Genomic DNA, 20813 nt, shown 5'->3' on the forward strand with positions numbered 1-20813 from the left:
TGGCACCCTCTCTACTTTTGAATTTGGCCTTGAAAGTTTTTATAATTCATAAAGTTAGAGCTTGGTCAGGTGACCCAGCACTAGACCACGCTTGCTGAGTGACTTCCCATATTAAACTTATTTAACAAATTATTTTAAATATTTTTTCTCCACTCAGCTCTTTTCACTCATGTATTGTATGTTATTAACTTCATCCGCTGGTCTGCTGTCCTTTGATCTTTCCAGTTGAGGCAGATGGCTGCTCTTCCACAGGCCTGGTTCTGATGGAGGTCTCTCCCTGTTAAAAGGAAGCTCTTCATCTCGCCCGGGGGGGGGGATCCCTGATTGTTGGCATTTTCTGTCTAATATTGTAGTCTTTACCTTGCATTATAAAGCACCTTGAAGTGACTGTTGAAGTGATTTCAGTATAGCATATTCATACAGTTCAACTCACAAGCAACAAAGAAAAAGGATTTGCTTCTACAAGTTTATTTTGATACAAAGAAGCAGCTGTCCAAACAACAGTACATAAATGTGACAGCTGTTAGGCAGAAATTTTCTTCCGATTACTTCAATGTTGCACACTTGCATGTTTATTCAGAAAACCCCAACTTTTAAATCCAGCTATCCTTCACTTACTGATGTAATAATGAAGTACTGAATACTTTTGGGGGGGGGGGGGGGGGGGGGGGGGGAAGAGTGCTCTGCATCTATGCTTGTTTACATCATGTTCCACACACTTTGCATTAATTATGTGTTATCCTAACACAGTAAGAAGGGAGAAGTGAAGAGCTCTAGTCACAGTTCTGGCACAGCGGTGTAAAACTTTAGAAGAGGCTTTCGACGTCACCCATTTCCACCACTACAGTCTTCAGCTGGGAGTAGTACTCGATGGTCACCTGGCCGTTCTCTCTGCCAAAGCCTGCAGGGATCAGGAGAGAACTGGTTAATTTACTGAGCAAATGCAGCATTTACCCAGACCATGAAAAGCTGACAGCATCTTACCCGACATCTTGTATCCTCCAAACGGCAACTCTATAGGGTTAATGTTGTAATTGTTGATAAAGCAGGTCCCTGCCTCCATACTCGCAGCCACGCGATGGGCTCGAGAAATGTCCCTGTAGGAGGAGGAAAAGAACCGACTTTTATACAGAGTGCAGTGAATTGGCCGCACTGTGGAGACCTTGAGCCACAGCCAACAGAAGGCAATAAACTCATTATCTTAAAAGAGCAAGCCGTCAACAGTTGCACCACACTGCTGACTCACAACAAACTGACCTGGTGAAGACCCCAGAGGCCAGTCCAAAGGTGGTGTTGTTGGCTCTCTTGATCACTTCTTCCTCCGTGTCAAAAGGCAAAACGGACATGACAGGGCCAAAAATCTCCTCCTTCACACAGGTCATGTCGTCTCTGCAGTTATCTGTGTCGAGAGACTTTGTGTGTTAAAAAACAAAGCTGAGTGTGCTGTACCACCATTAACCAAAGTGTTAGACATACCAAGTACGCATGGTGACATGAAATACCCCCCTTTCAGTTTGGGGTCACTGGGGACAAAGGGATCTCCTCCACAAAGCACTCTGGCTCCCTAGAAATAAATAAATAATTACAAGAGCTACGTTAAAGAACACCCACAGTAATACAGATTCTTTGTGCTTAACTGAGAAACCACAAACTATTAAAGCCAATTCACTCCCTCTAATGAAAAGCACCTCTTTCTTGGCCTGACTGACAAATCCCAGCACTTTCTCCAGCTGTGGTTTGCTGATCAGAGCTCCCATCCTGGTGCTCTCGAGCAGGGGGTCACCAACAGGGATGGCCTTGGTCCTTTTGACTACCTCCTCTAGGAACTGTGGCATGATCTCCCGCTGCACAAACACTCTGGTCCCATTGCAGCACACCTGCATATTTCACCACAAAGTTAATACACCAAAACCTCCAAGAGTCTGTCTTGCATCAGGCTGCACAGTACACAAAAGTACAACGTACAGACTCACCTGTCCCTGTGTCAGGAAATTTGCCATTAGTGCCCCCTTCACTGCATTCTCCAGTTCGCAGTCTTTGAAGATGATGAGAGGAGATTTCCCTCCAAGCTCCAGAGTCACCTGCTTCACACTCTTTGCAGACATTTCCATGACCTGAAAGTAAAGAGAGCAGCCATGGTCTGTGGGCTTGTATAACAAAGTCACCTTTAGCTTAAAATAAAGCAGCAGATTTTTAAGGCTGGTTAGGGTGACCCTCCTCCACCCTGCAGGAGATCTCCAGAGCAGAACAAGGGCTACTGTTGTCACCTCCAGGGCGGTGTACTCTGAGTCTGTCCAATTCATACAACATCCTGAAAGATGAAAAGGGAAGCCAATGCAGACTTAAGGATGAGGACTGATTTAGATTTCTGCAGAAAATCTTTGTAGAGCCTGCAGCATTAATGCTTGTTTGAGGTACATTATGTGTTAACTACAGTGTGTTTGTGTCCTGGTGTTTTATATGCTGAACCAGTTGACTGAAACAAAACACTGGGACTCTTATCCTCCCAGGTCCCCACTGCCTCTCTGCAGTCAGTTTTCTCTTTAGGGGCAAAGATATTTGTAACTGATATCATTTCACTTCTTTGTACTTTCCCTCACGCCAGTTCCTATGACTTCAGTTCTCATTCCAGGAATTTGCTGAAATTTGATTCCATTTCTTTCTTATACTGAGATGATGACTGTTATTCTTTTATTGACAAGTTCAAAAATCGCAACTAGAAATGCACATGAGGAATCAACAGTTGCTAAACAGGCGAATCACAGTAGGTCAGGGCTGTGTCCCACAGGAGAATAAATACCCCAATACGTGACTCCAAAAGTGAGCCAATAACCCTACATTCCCATCTTTAATGTTCAAGTCCACAGCACTAAATTCAGTTTACAGCCTGGTTGAAAATAATAATGAGAAGAAGAAGAATAAAGAAGTCAATAATTCTTCTTAAACCATTTCAGTTTTGGCAGCTTGCTAACTGCATTCTACCTGCTTGACTTCTGTCTTAAAACAAAACATCACAGCAGCAGACAAAATGCTAATGCTTAACATGGAGACATCACAGTGCCTATGTGCATCTATGTTCTAAACTAAAATATTCTATATTAGTAAACAGATCCCACTCCAATATTGGACAGGTCAAAAAACAAAACAAAGAACAAAATTTACTTTGAAGGTCATCAGTGTATCTGGGCAGCCCAATTACAGTCCATGTGTGGGAAACAATGCTGTACTGGTCTGTACCTTTTTGCCTGTAGGAACACTCCCCGTGAAAGAGACTTTAGCAACTTTTGGATGATGGCAGAGCAAGCTGCCGGTCTCTGCTCCACCTTGGACCACACAGAAAAGCCCATCAGGTACCCCAGCCTCTTTGTAGATCTCAGCCAGGATGACAGCAGTCACCGGAGCCATTGGAGAGGGTTTATATACCATGGCATTACCTAAAAAACACAACCACAATTAAATCCTGCAAGTTAAGGCCTGCAGAGCCATCTTTGTGAATGGTCATGAGACAAGACGAATAGATAGAAACAAACCGTACAACAGGCTGATTGATAGGAACGTGTGGTAGAATCCAGTATTAAACAGGCCAAAAGTAACGTTTTAAAAGAATAACATGTTCATCAGTGATGTGACAGAGGCTCTGTGGCTCTGCTGCATTATTTTTAGCAGGCTCTTCCTATTTTAAACTTCCAATCTATTGCTTTTCTCTCTCTACACTTGTTTTTCTCCACTCTTTTCTTGCCTCTCACACTAAGTTGCAGCTGACTGCTGTCCCTTCCTGGTTGTGTTGGACGGCTCTTCTTGTTAACAGACCCTCACCAAGTACTGCTCACTGAGGATGTCTTACTGTTTTTTTAAAATATGATATATAAACTTGTTCTCTGTTAAGCTATTCAAGCTAAGCACATGCAGAAGAACTAGTTTTTCAAATGTGCATATTTTAACAAAAAAGACACAGACAAAGACGGACATTTGTTGTTTTTGTTTTTTTCCCCCCACACATCTATGAAAAAGTATGTCTTCTCTAGTCTGTCTTGTTTCAGTCCCCTGCTCTCCTATATGTCGCAATCCTCTGTTGTGCAGATTACCGACAGCAGATGATACACATGCTGTTATAAAACTCACCACACGCCAGAGCAGGAGCAGACTTCAATGTTGCAAGCAGGATAGGGAAGTTCCATGCACCGATTCCCACACACACACCAAGTGGCTCCCGTCTAGTGTAAGCAAATGCTCCTCCAGGGAGCTGGATATGCTGGCCTGCACCAAAATGACAGCACAATGTTAAAAACAATACCAAATGGAGGTTTTTGCAACTTTTGATAAACACAGAAGCATTGGTGCACCCACCCGCAAGTGTACCAGCCAGGCCGGCATAGTACTCAATGCTCTTCCAGGAAAAGTCTATATTTCCCAGAGCCTCAGTGATTGTTTTCCCATTGTTGATCACTTCCAGCTTTGCAAGTTTTTCCCTCCTTTCCTATTTTTTCAAAATACGCATAAAGGGAAAAAAAAGAACTATTTTAATTGAAGCTCTTCAGTAATTATGTGGAACAAGATGTTTTGTTTTAAGATTGTATTGTCTCTTTGTCATTGCATAGACACAAAAAAGGTTAAATTGATCCAAATGGTTTCCCGCAAAAATGAAAATAGCAAACGTTCTTTCAATCCATAAAAAGGAGAGAGAGAGATGTCAATTTACCAATTACAGGCCAATATCACTACTCCCACAGTTCTCTAAAAATTTAGAAAAGTTATTTGTTAATAGACTTGATAAATATATTGAGAAGCATAATCTCCTAAGTAATAACCAATATGGCTTTAGAGCGAAAAGGTCCACTTGGATGGCAGTGATGGAACTTGTTGAAGGGATATCTACTGCAATAGATCATAAGGAATATACTGTTGGTGTTTTTATAGACTTAAAAAAGGCGTTTGATACAATTGATCATCCATCCATCTTCATCTGCTTTATCCGGGGCCGGGTTGCGGGGGCAGCAGCCTAAGCACAATTGATCATTCTATATTATTGAATAAACTAGAGAGATATGGTATAAGAGGGATGTCATACAAGTGGATGAAAAGTTACTTGGATGACAGATTTCAATATGTCGAAATCAATAATGTAAAATCTAATCAGTTGACGGTAACTTGTGGCGTTCCTCAGGGCTCTGTGCTGGGCCCTAAATTATTCTTTATATCTCTATCTATCTATCTCTGTAATGTGTATTGTTTGCTGATGATACCACTCTGTATTGCTCAGGTAAAAACCTAGAACAGCTTCTGACTACAGTGGAAAAGGAGTTATTTATATCAATACAGTTTTTTAATATATTTAAGTTATCATTAAATATAAACAAAACAAAATGTATTATTTTTGGCACTAGACAAATGAAAAATGTATCTAAAATCAGGGTTAATGGAATTGAAATTGAAAGTACATGAAAATAAATTTCTTGGAGTGATAATTGATGATAAGCTTAGCTGGAAGTCACATATAAACCATGTGAAAACAAAAATGTCAAAAACCATTGCTATTCTCTCCAAAACAAAGCATGTCCTGAACAAGAAATCATTATACACACTTTATTGTACTCTGTTGCTTCCATATATGACTTACTGTCTGGAGATATGGGGTAATGCATATAAAACAAATACTCTTCCTATTTTCAAGTTACAAAAAAAAAAAAAAAAAAAAGGAGCTATAAGAATTATAAATCAATCAAACTATATAGAACCAACTAACATTTTGTTTATTAATCTGAATACCCTGAATTTTTAAGATTTAGTTGAATGCTGGCACAGATAATGTATAAAACACAAAATAACTTGCTTTGCCGCAGTACTCAGAAGCTGTTTAAAGTCAGAGAGAGTCAATATGACTTAAGGGGAACAGATTTCTTTAAAAAGAAAAAGAGAAGGACAAACATAAAGCAGAGATGTGTTTCTGTTTTCCTTGTTTAAAAATAGAGTATTAGAAAAAAATAAAGAAGAATGAAAAGAGCAAAAATAATAATGCTGAAACCCTTGGTTGTTTTGCTTTGATTATTTTAATGAAATTTAATTTAATGTAGTTACTCATCTAAGGTGCAAAGTTAGTTTTGTTTTTTGTTTGTTTTGTTTTATTCTTTGCTTTCAGCTCTATGTACATGAGCTGCATGCTAAAAGATCTTTTGTTAAAAGTGTTGGCGTAATAAGCATATGCTTCAGCCAATACCTTTTGATTAGCCTTGTCTCATGCTTTCTTGCTTTGTGGTAATCTTTATTCTGTATTCACTGAGATATTTGAATGCTAATCAATAATTTAAATAAATAAAAAATTCAATAAAATTTAAATTTTAGCTAGAAGGCTCCAAGGTCAAATGGCTGGCTGGAACAACAATTTCTCCCAAACTGTGCTGTGACTGTCTGACACTATCCTTAAAAGGCCACCTGTGTCGGCTGGTGAAAGACCACACACACACACACACACACACACACACGGCAGGTCTGTGTCCCGCGCTGGAGCATAGCTGCAGGACAGGATGGCTGTTGTCTACACTGGCTCACTCCTTCATACCCCCCACCCATGTCACGCCCTTTTTACATGGTGTAAGATGTGAAGATCCATGTGCTTTTCTGTGCTGAGCTGTTTTTTGGGGTTTTTTTTGTACTGTTCTCAAACTGCTCTCCCACTGGGAACTCAGTTTGAGCAGAGATCTTTTTCTCTCCTCTTGTCCCTGATGTTGGGTATTTCTCTTTGTTTCTCTTACATTCTACCTCTCTCTGACCTGTCTTCCCAATGTGAATGTTTGTGCTATGTATGGTTGAAAGGAGTCCAGTTTTACTGCAGGTAAATGTGTAACATGCAACAAGGCCAGCAGTGGAGGGAGGGGTGCATTTTAATGAATAACTAATGTCTTATTACAGCCTTCCAACAGTCAACTCCAATTTATATTGCACAAACACTGAACTAGACAGTTTCCTGGACTGCTGGTTGTTGTTACACAACAGCTTGGCCGTCTCACCCTCATAATGCGAGCAGCCTCCAACATCACCCGAGCCCTCTCCATGCCTGCCATCTTGCTCCACTTCTGGTAAGCGGCGTAGGCACTCTGTATGGCTTCGTCCACCTCCTCAGCCCCACAGGGCACCATCTGACACAGGACCCGGCCTGCAGAGACCAGAAGAACACCAGGTTACAGAGCTGAGCTACGAATGAAAAGCGAGCTGGGCTCCTCTACATCATGCATTTTTCTGTGCATCAAATCTCTTATCTAACAATTGACATTTTTAACCTGAATCAGTAAAAACACCCTCACTAACAGTAGTGATCTTCTTTGTGCAACATTAAAATGTAAAACAGACCCTTGCATTGTTTAATCTTCAGAAATGTTTATGCCTGCCTGTCATTACTGTGCATATCCCTAACCTTTATAACCTGAAAGCATGAAATCCAATTAACTTTATACTAATATCAAGTAAAGGGAAAAAAACATCCCTTTGTTTGTCTACTAGTCTGCACATAGTTAAGGCAAAATGTCTATGTTACAATACTTAACAGAAGTCTGAGCAGAATCTGAGCGTTTCAAATATATTTCAGAAAAACCGCAGGCCTTTAAACCACCGTCACTTGTTTTCCCCAGAATACGTGTCCTTAGCAGGAGCACTAAGGCTAAAGCAGATTTTAAAGAGCAGTATATTCACCAGTTGCAGGCTCAAACACGGGCTCAGCGTTTTTCTCCTGCCTGGGTTTCACTCGTTTTCCACCCCAGAAGTTCAGAGGCTCCGTGACAACCACGGTCCCCGTCGAAGCTCCGGGCATCGAGTCGAGGGTTGACTGGGCCATTTCCAGATGCAAAGCGCCTGCAGGGATACAGGGAAGGATGTTTCAAAGCTGGAAAACAGATGTGCAAAATGTGCAACTCAGGACAAGCGATCTAAACTAGTCGCTCCCTTTGCTAGCGTGAAGCTAGCACGGACATTAAGTTAACTAAAGTTGCACGAGAGAAACAGCGCGTGCACATTTTAAATATGAAAGCAACAAAATAAAATAGCTGAAGTTTTACCGCTTATGCTCCCGCAGAAGGACTGGAAAAGGTTCTTCACAGTCTATTTCAACACCACGCCTCCTTCATGCTACCACCCCGTATTTCTGCTGACTCACTCACTTCTGCTGTTAAAACACAAGGTGTTAAAGGAACCAGCAGCAGAATTTTTGGTGCAACTCGCCCCCCCCCCAAAAGAAAGTCTGTCCACTATAAGACAGAGGAGCATTAATTATTTTAATCATATTCAGGTTACCACAAAGAGTTTTTTCATTTAGTTGAACTTGAAATGTTTGTCAGTAGGTAAACAATTAGTATTGTACAGTCAGAAATATCAAGTTATTCTTAATACTGCAGACTTGCAATGTATAAGTTGTCCTAACAGTCATCTTAAGTAAGCTTTACTTAGTTTTTTTTTGAGGCAACGAGTTTCCTCAATTTTTTTTAGTTCTGGGAACTAATTAGATTTTACAGTGTGTGTAGCTGTCCATACCTCAACGTTACAAAAGCACAACCACTGTCCACACCCCAACCACACCTCACCTCACAGTAAATGATCATTTCCATTTTAGGCATTTCCAAATAATCATTTTCCATACTGCCAGTATAAATATACACAGTATACTGCCATCACTACAATATAGATGTTTTACACACTCCTTTTGTTGTTGACATTTACAGGCTGTGTGCAAAAGGCCACACACTCTTCATATTCATGCCAACTAATATTTTTACGTCCAGTAGGTGTCCTACTAGAGCAAATGAAGCTTCAAGAAGCTTTGCGCTGGGGTGAACCAATTGGATGACAAGCTTCAGTGCTTCATGAAGCTTCATCTGCCCATCACTACTAATTACAATGCCAAATTACAACTTGGCCTATGGCATCAATTAGTGCACAAATGGCATCAATTAGAGCACAAATATACATAAACTATCAAGTTACAGTCAAATACATGAAAATAATACGAGCTGCGCTCAAGAGAAGGTTTTGCCTCATGCTCATACCTTTCTGCTCATCAACATCAGGTACCGTGAACAGGTGAGTGCAACCACATTTATCATCTACCACACTCATGAGACACGCCCCACACCCGTGCACCAAATACAGCGAGTCCATTTAAACCAACCCACTTAGTCAAAAATGGAACAACTCATATGGCTCCTACACCAGGGTCAGCAACCTTTAAGACCCAAAGAGCCATTTGGACCCGGTTTCCACGCAAAATAAAACGCTGGGAGCCGTAAATACTTTTTGACATCTAAAATGAAGATAACACTGTATATATTGTTTTTTACCTTTATTGCTTTGTGTGAACAACTAAGGTGTGTTGCTTATGAAATCCATGAAGTGCTACAGAGAAAATTACATTTTATTTCTGTAATTAACACATTTTGAACTCAAAGAAATATAACAAAAGGAAAGACACCCAGCTGAACTAAAATGATCCGTGTAGCACCCTTATATCGCCTTTGGGCTTTTGGAGCCTTGACCTGACTTTTAAAATAATAATTGGAAAAAAAGCACTATGCTGCTAAAAGATGAAAAATACTGCCTAAATATGTATTTTACCAGGTTAATGTGTGTGGTCGGGTGCGGTCTGCAGCACCGCTGCAGGGGAGGCGGACGCACCTGAGCGGCACCCGCAATCACGCCTCGCCGCCTTAACGTCTGTGCCATCTATGCTGTTGTGTTGGTGTGTGTCGGGTTGTGAGCTGAAAAGCTACAGCCTGCTGTATGCGTACAGCAACCGTGTGTGAAAAGTGGTCAATAAAGAGATGCTGAAAAGCATGTTCATGGAAACATCGTCGGGTCTGCCGTGATATCTTTACAATGGGACTTCTGCTCCTGAACCTTTGCGCACAGCGTCTGCAAATCGGGGCAGGACTGTAAGCTGTCATCTGTGAGGCGTGAGCGGTGTTTGTTTTTAACATAGTTCACGGTGGAGAACAGCTGCTGACATAATGTGGATCCGAAGATCCATAACTGGCCTACCTGGGGTTGAAAGTCTCGATAAAAGCACGACGTTTCTGCGGGTACACCGGCTTCCGCGAGTGTGACGCTTATTTTGAGCGATGAACAAAATAATAAAATCTGATTTTATTTTTATATTTCAATGTCACAATAATCTTCCAATTTGGAACTACAAGTTAAAAAAAACTAACATAAATAAAATACACTTCAGCTAAATACTTCTAATTTATTTCCCGAAACCACGCGGAGCCGCAGTATAAGACTAAAGAGCCGTTTTTCTTATTGCTGGTGTTTTCTTAAGTTGCAGTCCGTTTGGCATCTCAGGGCCACCGTAGTATAGCATTCACCTCACAAGCAACAAAGAAAAAGAATTTGCTTCTACAATTTATTTTGATACAAAGGAGCAGCTGTCCAAACAACAGTACAAAGAAGTCTTCCTCTAATGCTGGTTCCATCGTTGCACACTTGTGTTTCCTCAGAAAACCCCAACTTTTAAATCCAGCTATCCTTCACTTACTGATGTAATAATGAAGTACTGAATACTTGGGGGGGGAGGGGGAGTGCTCTGCATCTATGCTTGTTTACATCATGTTCCACACACTTTGCATTAATTATGTGTCAGCCTAACACAGTAAGAAGGGAGAAGTGAAGAGCTCTAGTCACAGTTCTGGCACAGCGGTGTAAAACTTTAGAAGAGGCTTTCGACGTCACCCATTTCCACCACTACAGTCTTCAGCTGGGAGTAGTACTCGATGGTCACCTGGCCGTTCTCTCTGCCAAAGCCTGCAGGGATCAGGAGAGAACTGGTTAATTTACTGAGCAAATGCAGCATTTACCCAGACCATGAAAAGCTGACAGCATCTTACCCGACATCTTGTATCCTCCAAACGGCACCTCTACAGGGCTGATGTTGTAATTGTTGATAAAGCAGGTCCCTGCCTCCAGGTTCTCAGCCACGCGATGGGCTCGAGAAATGTCCCTGTAGGAGGAGGAAAAGAACCGACTTTTATACAGAGAAAAGCAGTCGGTATGCAACTTGAAATTGCTACTGTGCAGTGAATTGGCCGCACTGTGGAGACCTTGAGCCACAGCCAACAGAAGGCAATAAACTCATTATCTTAAAAGAGCAAGCCGTCAACAGTTGCACCACACTGCTGACTCACAACAAACTGACCTGGTGAAGACCCCAGAGGCCAGTCCAAAGGTGGTGTTATTGGCTCTCTTGATCACTTCTTCCTCCGTGTCAAAAGGCAAAACGGACATGACAGGGCCAAAAATCTCCTCCTTCACACAGGTCATGTCATCTCTGCAGTTATCTGTGTCGAGAGACTTTGTGTGTTAAAAAACAAAGCTGAGTGTGCTGTACCACCATTAACCAAAGTGTTAGACATACCAAGTACGCATGGTGACATGAAATACCCCCCTTTCAGTTTGGGGTCACTGGGGACAAAGGGATCTCCTCCACAAAGCACTCTGGCTCCCTAGAAATAAATAAATAATTACAAGAGCTACATTAAAGATTCTTTGTGCTTAACTGAGAAACCACAAACTATTAAAGCCAATTCACTCCCTCTAATGAAAAGCACCTCTTTCTTGGCCTGACTGACAAATCCCAGCACTTTCTCCAGCTGTGGTTTGCTGATCAGAGCTCCCATCCTGGTGCTCTCGAGCAGGGGGTCACCAACAGGGATGGCCTTGGTCCTTTTGACTACCTCCTCTAGGAACTGTGGCATGATCTCCCGCTGCACAAACACTCTGGTCCCATTGCAGCACACCTGCATATTTCACCACAAAGTTAATAAAACAAAACCTCCAAGAGTCTGTCTTGCATCAGGCTGCACAGTACACAAAAGTACAACGTACAGACTCACCTCTCCCTGTGTCAGGAAATTTGCCATTAGTGCCCCCTTCACTGCATTCTCCAGTTCGCAGTCTTTGAAGATGATGAGAGGAGATTTCCCTCCAAGCTCCAGAGTCACCTGCTTCACACTCTTTGCAGACATTTCCATGACCTGAAAGTAAAGAGAGCAGCCATGGTCTGTGGGCTTGTATAACAAAGTCACCTTTAGCTTAAAATAAAACAGCAGATCTTTAAGGCTGGTTAGGGTGAGCCTCCTCCACCCTGCAGGAGATCTCATGAGCAGAACATGAGATCATGAGTTGTCACCTCCAGGGCGGTGTACTCTGAGTCTGTCCAATTCATACAACATCCTGAAAGATGAACAGTGAAGCCAATGCAGACTTAAGGATGAGGACTGATTTAGATTTCTGCAGAAAATCTTTGTAGAGCCTGCAGCATTAATGCTTGTTTGAGGTACATTATGTGTTAACTACAGTGTGTTTGCGTCCTGGTGTTTTATATGCAGTACTTTTATCCTCCTGGGTCCCCACTGCCTCTCTGCAGTCAGTTTTCTTTTTAGGGGCAAACATATTTGTAACGGACATCGTTTCACTTCTTTGTACATTCCGTCATGTCAGTTCCTATAACTTCAGTTCTCGTTCCAGGAATTTGAGAAAATTGGATGCTACGCTTTTTTTCTTTCTTATACTGAGATCATGACTGTTATTCTCTCATTGACAAGTTCAAAAATTGTAACTTGAAATGCACATGAGGAATCAACAGTTGTTGAACAGGCCAATCACAATAGCGGTATAGCTAGTAAAGCAATATAGCAAGTGAGTATAGCCAGATCACTCCTGACACCAATTGTATGCATCCATGTGGAATCTTATCACAACTGGGCCCCAAGTTTTATTGCACCTTCACAGAAGGTCCATTATATACTTGAAGATCTGCATCGGCGGCCACAATTCAGAGATCACCCTAGTGTTTGACAGGAGTGGTTCTCTCCATATTGCAATATGTTATTAAACTCACTTTAAATCATGCTCACTGTGGTGTTTGCAGGTTATTGTTAAAATTTCCATAACACTACATTTCTAGGGAGGTGCAAATCAGGTCGCACTGTAGGATTTTAGAGGGGTTTGTGGTTCCAATATAGTTACGGTGTAGATTTCCCCACAGGAGTATAAATACCCAATAAGTGAGTCCAAAAGGGAGCATCCTAAATTCCCATGTTTAAATGTCCAAGTCCACAGCACTAAATTCAGTTTACAGCCTGGTTGAAAAAAAAAAAAAAAAAAACATAAATAAATGAAATAAAATATATAATACTAATAATAATAATAATATTAATAATAATAATAATAATAGTTCAGTGTATCTGGGCAGCCCAACTACAGTCCATGTGTGGGAAACAATGCTGTACTGGTCTGTACCTTTTTGCCTGTAGGAACACTCCCCGTGAAAGAGACTTTAGCAACTTTTGGATGATGGCAGAGCAAGCTGCCGGTCTCTGCTCCACCTTGGACCACACAGAAAAGCCCATCAGGTACCCCAGCCTCTTTGTAGATCTCAGCCAGGATGACAGCAGTCACCGGAGTCATTGGAGAGGGTTTATATACCATGGCATTACCTAAAAAACACAACCACAATTAAATCCTGCAAAGCTATCTTTGTGAATGGTCACATGAAACAAGACAAACAGACAGGAACAAGCTGTACAACAGGTGGATTGATAGGACTAGTGTTCATCAGTGATGTGACAGAGGCTCTGTGGCTCTGCTACATTATCTTTAGCAGGCTCTTCCCATTTTAAACTGCCAATCTTTTGCTTTTGTCTCTCTCACTCTTGTTTTTCTCCACTCTTTTCTTGCCTCTCACACTCGCAGTAAGTTGAAGCTGATGGCTCTTCTTGTTAATGGACCCTCACCAATTACTGCTCACTGAAGATGTCCTACTGTTTTTTTTTCTTTTTCTTTTTTTTAAAAAATATGATATAAACCTGTTCTCTGTTAAGACAAAGAGGGACATTTGCCGTTTTGTCTCTGCCCCCTCCCCCCCACATCTATGAAAAAGTATGTCTTCTCTAGTCTGTCTTGTTTCAGTCCCCTGCTCTCCTATATGTCGCAATCCTCTGTTGTGCAGATTACTGACAGCAGATGATACACATGCTGTTATAAAACTCACCACATGCCAGAGCAGGAGCAGATTTCCATGATGCAATCTGGAAAGGGTAGTTCCATGCACCGATTCCCACACACACACCAAGTGGCTCCCGTCTAGTGTAAGCAAATGCTCCTCCAGGGAGCTGGATATGCTGGCCTGCACCAAAATGACAGCACAATGTTAAAAACAATACCAAACGGAGGTTTTTGCACCTTTTGACAAACACAGAAGCATTGGTGCACCCACCCGCAAGTGTACCAGCCAGGCCGGCATAGTACTCAATGCTCTGCCAGGCAATGTCAATATCCACCAGAGCCTCAATGATGGATTTCCCATTGTTGATCACTTCCAGCTTTGCAATTTTTTCCCTCCTTTCCTATTTTTTTAACATGCATAAAGGGAAAAAAAAGCATGGAAGTATTTTAATTGACACTCATCAGTAATTTTGTGGAACAAGATGTCTTGTTTTAAGATTATGCAATGACCGAGAGACAATAGAGACACACAAAAGGTTAAATTGGTTCAAATGTAGGCCAGCAGAGAAGGGAGGGGTGCATTTTAATGAATAACTAATGTCTTATTGCAGGCTTCCAACAGTCAAGTCCAATTTATATTGCACAAACACTGAACTAGACAGTTTCCTGGACTGCTGGTGGTTATTACACAACAGCTTGGCCGTCTCACCCTGATAATGCGAGCAGCCTCCAACATCACCCGAGCCCTCTCCATGCCTGCCATCTTGCTCCACTTCTGGTAGGCGGCATAGGCACTCTGTATGGCTTCGTCCACCTCCTCAGCCCCACAGGGCACCATCTGACACAGGACCCGGCCTGCAGAGACCAGAAGAACACCAGGTTACAGAGCTCTACACCATGCATTTTTCTTTTTTTCTATTTTTTTTTTTTGTTTGTTTTTTTTTTGTATCAAATCTCTTTTCAATTTCTAACAATTGACATTTTTAACCTGAATCAGTAAAAACACCCTCACTAACAGTAGTGATCTTCTTTGTGCAACATTAAAATGTAAAACAGACCCTTGCATTGTTTAATCTTCAGAAATGTTTATGCCTGCCTGTCATTACTGTGCATATCCCTAACCTTTATAACCTGAAAGCATGAAATCCAGTTAACTTTATACTAATATCAAGTAAAGGGAAAAAAACAGCCCTTTGTTTGTCTACTAGTCTGCACATAGTTAAGGCAAAATGTCTATGTTACAATACTTAACAGAAGTCTGAGCAGAATCTGAGCGTTTCAAATATATTTCAGAAAAACCGCAGGCCTTTAAACCACCGTCACTTGTTTTCCCCAGAATACGTGTCCTTAGCAGGAGCACTAAGGCTAAAGCAGATTTTAAAGAGCAGTATATTCACCAGTTGCAGGCTCAAACACGGGCTCAGCGTTTTTCTCCTGCCTGGGTTTCACTCGTTTTCCACCCCAGAAGTTCAGAGGCTCCGTGACAACCACGGTCCCCGTCGAGGCTCCGGGCATCGAGTCGAGGGTTGACTGGGCCATTTCCAGATGCAAAGCGCCTGCAGGGAATTATGTAGCAAAGTTATAAAACAGATGCGCAACTTAGGACAAGTGATCGAAACTGGTCGCTCCCTTTGCTAACGTGAAGCTAGCACGGACATTAAGTTAGCTAAACTTGCACAAGAAAAGCAGCGCGCGCAGATTTTAAATATGATAGCAGACAAGTAAAAGTAGCTGAAGTTTTACCGCTTATGCTCCCGCAGAAGGACTGGAAATGAAGGCAGACGCTAATCACCTTCACGCCCGTTTAGCAGCCAGAAGACCACGCCTTCTTCTGTTACACACTCCGAGTAGAGGTCAAAAAAACAACCGTAAAAATTTATGCAGGTCTGTTTTTAAAACAAGATGATTTATTAGTTAATACTGGCAGTGTAACGGGTGCAAAGATTAAAATATCCAGCAGCAGAATTAAAGACATTATAAATGAGAGATGTGTTAATTAGAGCAGGATTAAAAAGCTCTATATAAAAGTACTGTTCAGACTATTTTTAAGTGTTTAAAATACTTTGAGAATTTCATTAATGTATTTATCTACTTGTTAGCAAATTTATGAAAGGAGCAAGAACTGATGTTTGATGTTTTTGCCGTTCCTTTAATTTCTGCCCAGATTGTGGCATCTTGCTTGTTTCATACAACCATGAAATGTATCCACAGCATGTGTGGAGTCTACCCGTGCAAAACTGAATGCACTGATAATTTAATAAGGTGGAGACCTGCTCTGTAATGTAATATCCCAGAGTTCACTTTTCGGGACCTCAGATTGTATGCAAAACATGACCGTGGCTTCTGATTGGTGCTTTAAACCTGCACGTTTTCTTAAAGCCAGCAGGAAGTGACTCCTGAATATGCATAAAGAAGCCAGTTACTGCATATAGAAGTCGATGGGGAGGGAAAACCATCATCCTACTCAATGTACAACTTCAGTAAACACTTTTCTTGATGATTTAATGGGCTTCAAATTACTTGACAATAACTAGTAAGATTTTAAATGGGAAGGATAGTTTTTGTGCTACATCCCACAATTTTTTGTTTCAACTTTTAGTCACTGACAATTAAAAAAAAAAAGATCTGATTGATTTAGTTCAGCAGCATCTGCATACTCTTGTTTGTTTTCCCTTAAAAATATCTTGTTCACTCAAATGAGTTTCACTCCATAGCTTCCCTTTAAATTAGATGGTAGTACAAAGGGACAAAAAAACAACAACAACAACAACAAAAAAGACATGCCTGAAATCTAATCATAAAACTTTATTAATATGCATGACACAACAGTACACAATGACATACAATAATACTGAAACTGGATCAGATGTTACTGTGTCAATCGTTAATTTAAAATCTCCAAACACTCCATGAATTTTGCTAAATGCACAGCTGACATTTGTAACCTTTAATAATCAACAGAATGAACTATAATTTTCCTATAATTTCTAACCAAAACAGTTATAATGTTTAATGTTAAATAAACAACAAAATGAATAAGAAATCAAACAAAGTAGTGGTACTGTAGCTGCAAAGGGTAAGACTTTTAACCTCAGCAGGAGCAGTTCTGTCTGTGCGCTGGTGGGGGCGCTATGACTGCAGGCAGCAGTGCAGGAACGTCTGGGCTGCTGATTAAGAAAACTTAGCTGCTTGTGGAGGAGGTCCTAAAAAGCCTCCAGCCTGTTTGGTTGCAGCTCTGGAGGGTGCAAGACCGAGCATCTTCTGAATGTTCTACAGGAAAAAACAAAACAAAAGAAAACAGCAGAAACTCTAAAACAAATACCCAAACCAGCACAGAATATACATTTGATAACACTTAGTATGCACGATATTAACCCTGATATATTGCTGTATATTATTCTACACATACAGTTTCCTGCTAACACCAGTTAGATGTGTATTCAACAAACAATACAGGAATTTGTCCTAAGGGTGGCAGTAGAGAACACAGCATGTTACTTAAATTAACTCAACTGCCTTGGTCTCCCTGTGGAAACCAGATAATATCCTCTGGAGGTGTTTATGCTGAATCTGAGTAACAGTATTTAGTCCTTGTACAGCTGCAGTGAAAGCTCTGTCCATATTGCCAGCAATAAGTCAGACTCGTTCCTGGTGAGTATGTCCACTGATATACAATAAAAGTATAGACGTTACCTGTCTGATGGACATGGTGCAGAGGATATAGAGGAAAATAAAGGAGCAGTCGGTGTAATCCTCGCCCAGCAGGTTGCGGTGTGACAGTCCCTGGATATACGACAGTGGCACAAATGGCAATTTGGCCACAACTCTTCCATCGAAACTGAACGTAACATAAAAAGCCAAAAAGGGAACTTGTTTAAAACAATGGACTGGACAAGTTACTTTCTTATATTTTGCCTGATGTTTTTTTTGTTTTTTTTTATGAAAAGAGAAAGCTTTTTAACAAAATGTGAAACAGTATTTTACCCTGCAGTAACTTACATGGAGTTGAACATGCCCATGAGAGCTGTGAAGCAGAAACCAATGGCAAACATGGATTTCATCCGTACCTACAAAACAAACACTCAGGATTTAAAACGCATACATTTAACCATAAACACTTAAATTAAAATATATAAGGTTTGACTGGAATGATCAGCGGGCAAAATTTTGACCCGCCTCTCAACTGATTTAAGAACAAAAAATACGCTACAGTTGTTGAAATGAAAACGAAATGGTCATTCTGAAGGGTTTGTGTGGGAACTTTTTTCAGATTCAGTTGACTTTAAATGGAATGACCTCGCTAAACTACGATAACTAGACAACCCCAGTATCAGACATTAAGCCTGGGCTGCATATTAACTGGAAACAAAACATCTCTCACCATAGACAGGTCTCTGTTGTTGTTCTTCAGCTTCTCCTCTTGCCTTTCTGCAACACAATCATTCACAAAACACTGTTATCCAGAGGAGAAGGGCCGATCATAAAAGCAGAACACCGGTTTGTTTACAGGGTTCTTACCAATCTTCTTCTTTTGTTGGCGTCCAGCAGATTCAGTTATGGTTTCCTTTTTCTTCTCAACTAGTATCAGAGAGGACAAAATTAATCTTTTAACAATCTGAAAAAAATAGCAAGTTAACAAGACAACACTTGAGTCACTTACGTTTTTTGCTTTGCTTTTCCACTTCAGCCTTTAGCCTCTTGTACTTTTCAGTCCGATACACTAAAACCCAGGTAATCCCTGAGGAGAAAATACGATTGTTTAAATAAAATTTAAAAAAAATTGAAAACTGCCACTGAAGTTTCCAACATTTCACACTGATCAATATGTGAAGTTTTTGCACATTTCTGAAACCTTTTCCTGAATCAGAAGAAATCTCTGCAGCCACAGTATCCAATAAGCTTTGGATCCTTTTCTGTCACACCAACCCTCTGCATTCCTCCTTCACTCTATCCATGGACCTCCTCTATGGTCCACACAGCTCAGTGACGATCAGTTCTCTTCTTAGACTAGCTTTACCAACTCCTTCCCATAGATTAATGGCATGTCTCATCAACTCTATCTCTCTGCAGTTATTACAGCTCTCCACATCACTCTTGTTGTTTAAAACTGGTAGCAGTAAACGTCTTCTCTATTCCTCAGGCATCCTCTCACTTTCTAAGATTGTGTTAAACAGTGTAGTTAAAAAGTCCACTGCCCTCTCTCCCCTCTAAACATCTCCATACTGCCACAGGTATGTCTTCTGGACTACCCATCTTTAAATTCTTTATTCTCTTCATCACTCGCTCTAATAGGCTGACAAAATACAACAAAAAGACTTCTACTTCTACTCTGGAATGTAAATCATACACAAATGTGGTTAAATAATGTCTTACTTCCGTATCTAAACTAAACATTTAGACAAAATTAAATTGTAACAAATATTTTTTTTATTTATCTTTTTCAAATTGTTAATGTAGATAGCGAGGAAGTCAATATTCTCCCCGAGGAAAGCGTCTCAAACGTAAGTTCAGGCTTTTATTGCGAAATTAACCGGAAGACACAAACGTTAAGCTGTATTCAGTCATTAACAAAGTACAGGTCAACAAAAGCAACAAAATTGCGAATTATTGAATATTAATAACATTGAAGACGTTTCCCTACCATATAATCCGGAGTAATGTAAAATTCTGAGCTATAACAGTGTTTTCTGGAGCACGGTAAAACGCCTGCCTCGACCTGTCAGACAGATTTGGCTCACCTTCGGCTAACAACGCTGTACAAATTGAGATGAAGACGATCAAAATGGTGTCTGCGAACATGGTACTCATGGTGTCAAAGTCCCGTTTTCCAGGCCGTAGAGAGGAAAAGTATTTACTTTATATCAGAAGATAAACCCTGACCACCTTCCGCTGAGCTGAGTTTCAGCTTCATACAGCCCTGTCAGCGTTACTGCAGAGGTCAGACCACGAAAAAGCACTTCCGGTTCATCCGACCGAGCCCCAAAAAAAAAAAAAAAAAAAACAAAGAAAAAGAAAGAAAGGAAAAAATGCATATACATACACAAAAATATGTAACAATGCAGAGAGATTTTTCTTAACCATTTTAAAAATAGTCGACACTCTTGGACATTCCCATACCACGTGGTCAAAATTGTACTTAAAGGACAGTCTTGGAGTTTTTTCTATAAAGATGCCCTTCCATGTTGCCATATTTTTTCATAACTGTCCAAATTTCTTCATACTTACCTAAAATATTAAATGTAACATTCCACCTTCCTCCATCTTGTAGCCAACTTGTTCATTTTTTTGCATCTGAATCGTGTTTGCTAATATCACACTACCCAAAACTGTTCATCCATCCATTTTCTTCACCCTGGTAAGCTTGCCAATCAATCACAGGACAAACACAAAAAGAGAAACAATCACTCACATTCTCACCTACAGTCAGTTTCGAATCACTAATTAATCTAGCCAACGTGCATGGTTTTAAAGCAGGAATTTCAACTCATTGTTATAACGGGTCACAAGCTCACTTTGATCTTAAGAGGGCCAGACCAGTGAAACTCCCCTTTCTGTCAGTGAAAATAAGTTTAAATAAACATTTAATATCTTAATACTAAACAAGAACTATCTTAATATGAGAAAAAGAAGAGTAATTGCAACAGTGCAACTTAGTTTTTCCGCATGCTAAAGAAATGCTGCTCTCATTAATGGAAGAAAGACTATTTTGGCTTAACTTGCTAGAAATAAAAGTATGAAATTACAGAAAAACAATCCTGGTAGCTCATCAGATAAAAAAGAAGGTCTCTGTTAATTCACAGAAAATGCCCCTTTTTTGCAGATCCAGTGTAAAA

General features: G+C 40.6%; 3 protein-coding genes across 4 annotated transcripts; all 3 read right to left on the reverse strand.

The window, feature by feature from the left end:
• Positions 1 to 650: 650 nt before the first annotated feature.
• On the reverse strand, positions 651 to 15696 carry LOC113015596 (aldehyde dehydrogenase family 9 member A1-like). 2 transcript variants are annotated; one of them, XM_026157631.1, is made up of 12 exons: positions 15537 to 15696; positions 7684 to 7842; positions 7005 to 7150; positions 4348 to 4477; positions 4123 to 4257; positions 3238 to 3434; positions 1974 to 2114; positions 1689 to 1877; positions 1477 to 1564; positions 1258 to 1399; positions 985 to 1097; positions 651 to 901 (listed from the first exon to the last, which is right to left on the reverse strand). In XM_026157631.1, the coding sequence occupies exons 2-12, from the start codon at positions 7823 to 7825 to the stop codon at positions 807 to 809; spliced, it is 1518 nt and encodes a 505-aa protein (XP_026013416.1). In that variant the 5' UTR covers positions 7826 to 7842; positions 15537 to 15696; the 3' UTR covers positions 651 to 806. The 2 variants fall into 2 exon arrangements, with proteins under 2 accessions (XP_026013416.1, XP_026013415.1); XM_026157630.1 differs by lacking the exon at positions 15537 to 15696 and adding an exon at positions 8046 to 8130.
• Positions 10368 to 15810, reverse strand: LOC113015595 (aldehyde dehydrogenase family 9 member A1). Its single transcript, XM_026157628.1, has 12 exons — positions 15724 to 15810; positions 15378 to 15536; positions 14690 to 14835; positions 14252 to 14381; positions 14027 to 14161; positions 13276 to 13472; positions 11868 to 12008; positions 11583 to 11771; positions 11390 to 11477; positions 11171 to 11312; positions 10863 to 10975; positions 10368 to 10779 (listed from the first exon to the last, which is right to left on the reverse strand). Exons 2-12 carry the CDS (start codon positions 15517 to 15519, stop codon positions 10685 to 10687), a joined length of 1518 nt encoding a protein of 505 aa, XP_026013413.1. The 5' UTR covers positions 15520 to 15536; positions 15724 to 15810; the 3' UTR covers positions 10368 to 10684.
• Positions 15811 to 16765: 955 nt separating this feature from the next.
• On the reverse strand, positions 16766 to 19940 carry tmco1 (transmembrane and coiled-coil domains 1). The gene is made up of 7 exons (XM_026157633.1): positions 19719 to 19940; positions 18641 to 18718; positions 18499 to 18558; positions 18362 to 18408; positions 17980 to 18047; positions 17674 to 17818; positions 16766 to 17250 (listed from the first exon to the last, which is right to left on the reverse strand). The coding sequence occupies exons 1-7, from the start codon at positions 19786 to 19788 to the stop codon at positions 17152 to 17154; spliced, it is 567 nt and encodes a 188-aa protein (XP_026013418.1). The 5' UTR covers positions 19789 to 19940; the 3' UTR covers positions 16766 to 17151.
• Between the last annotated feature and the right edge of the window lie 873 nt (positions 19941 to 20813).

The sequence above is a fragment of the Astatotilapia calliptera genome, chromosome 23 (genome assembly GCF_900246225.1).
Source record: "Astatotilapia calliptera chromosome 23, fAstCal1.2, whole genome shotgun sequence".
NCBI lineage: Eukaryota > Metazoa > Chordata > Actinopteri > Cichliformes > Cichlidae > Astatotilapia > Astatotilapia calliptera.

Coding starts and splice junctions, on each gene's coding strand:
- LOC113015596 (XM_026157631.1), bottom strand. CDS start 7,825: ATGGCCCAGTCAACCCTCGACTCGATGCCCGGAGCTTCGACGGGGACC. Junction 4,258..4,347: donor CCTGGCTGGTACACTTGCGG/GTGGGTGCACCA, acceptor ATTTTGGTGCAG/GCCAGCATATCCAGCTCCCT. Junction 3,435..4,122: donor TGCTCCTGCTCTGGCGTGTG/GTGAGTTTTATA, acceptor TGTGTTTTTTAG/GTAATGCCATGGTATATAAA.
- tmco1 (XM_026157633.1), bottom strand. CDS start 19,788: ATGAGTACCATGTTCGCAGACACCATTTTGATCGTCTTCATCTCAATT. Junction 17,819..17,979: donor ATGGGCATGTTCAACTCCAT/GTAAGTTACTGC, acceptor TGTTACGTTCAG/TTTCGATGGAAGAGTTGTGG. Junction 17,251..17,673: donor GCACCATGTCCATCAGACAG/GTAACGTCTATA, acceptor TTTTTCCTGTAG/AACATTCAGAAGATGCTCGG.
- LOC113015595 (XM_026157628.1), bottom strand. CDS start 15,519: ATGGCCCAGTCAACCCTCGACTCGATGCCCGGAGCCTCGACGGGGACC. Junction 13,473..14,026: donor TGCTCCTGCTCTGGCATGTG/GTGAGTTTTATA, acceptor TGTGTTTTTTAG/GTAATGCCATGGTATATAAA. Junction 11,478..11,582: donor TCAGTCAGGCCAAGAAAGAG/GTGCTTTTCATT, acceptor ATTTATTTCTAG/GGAGCCAGAGTGCTTTGTGG.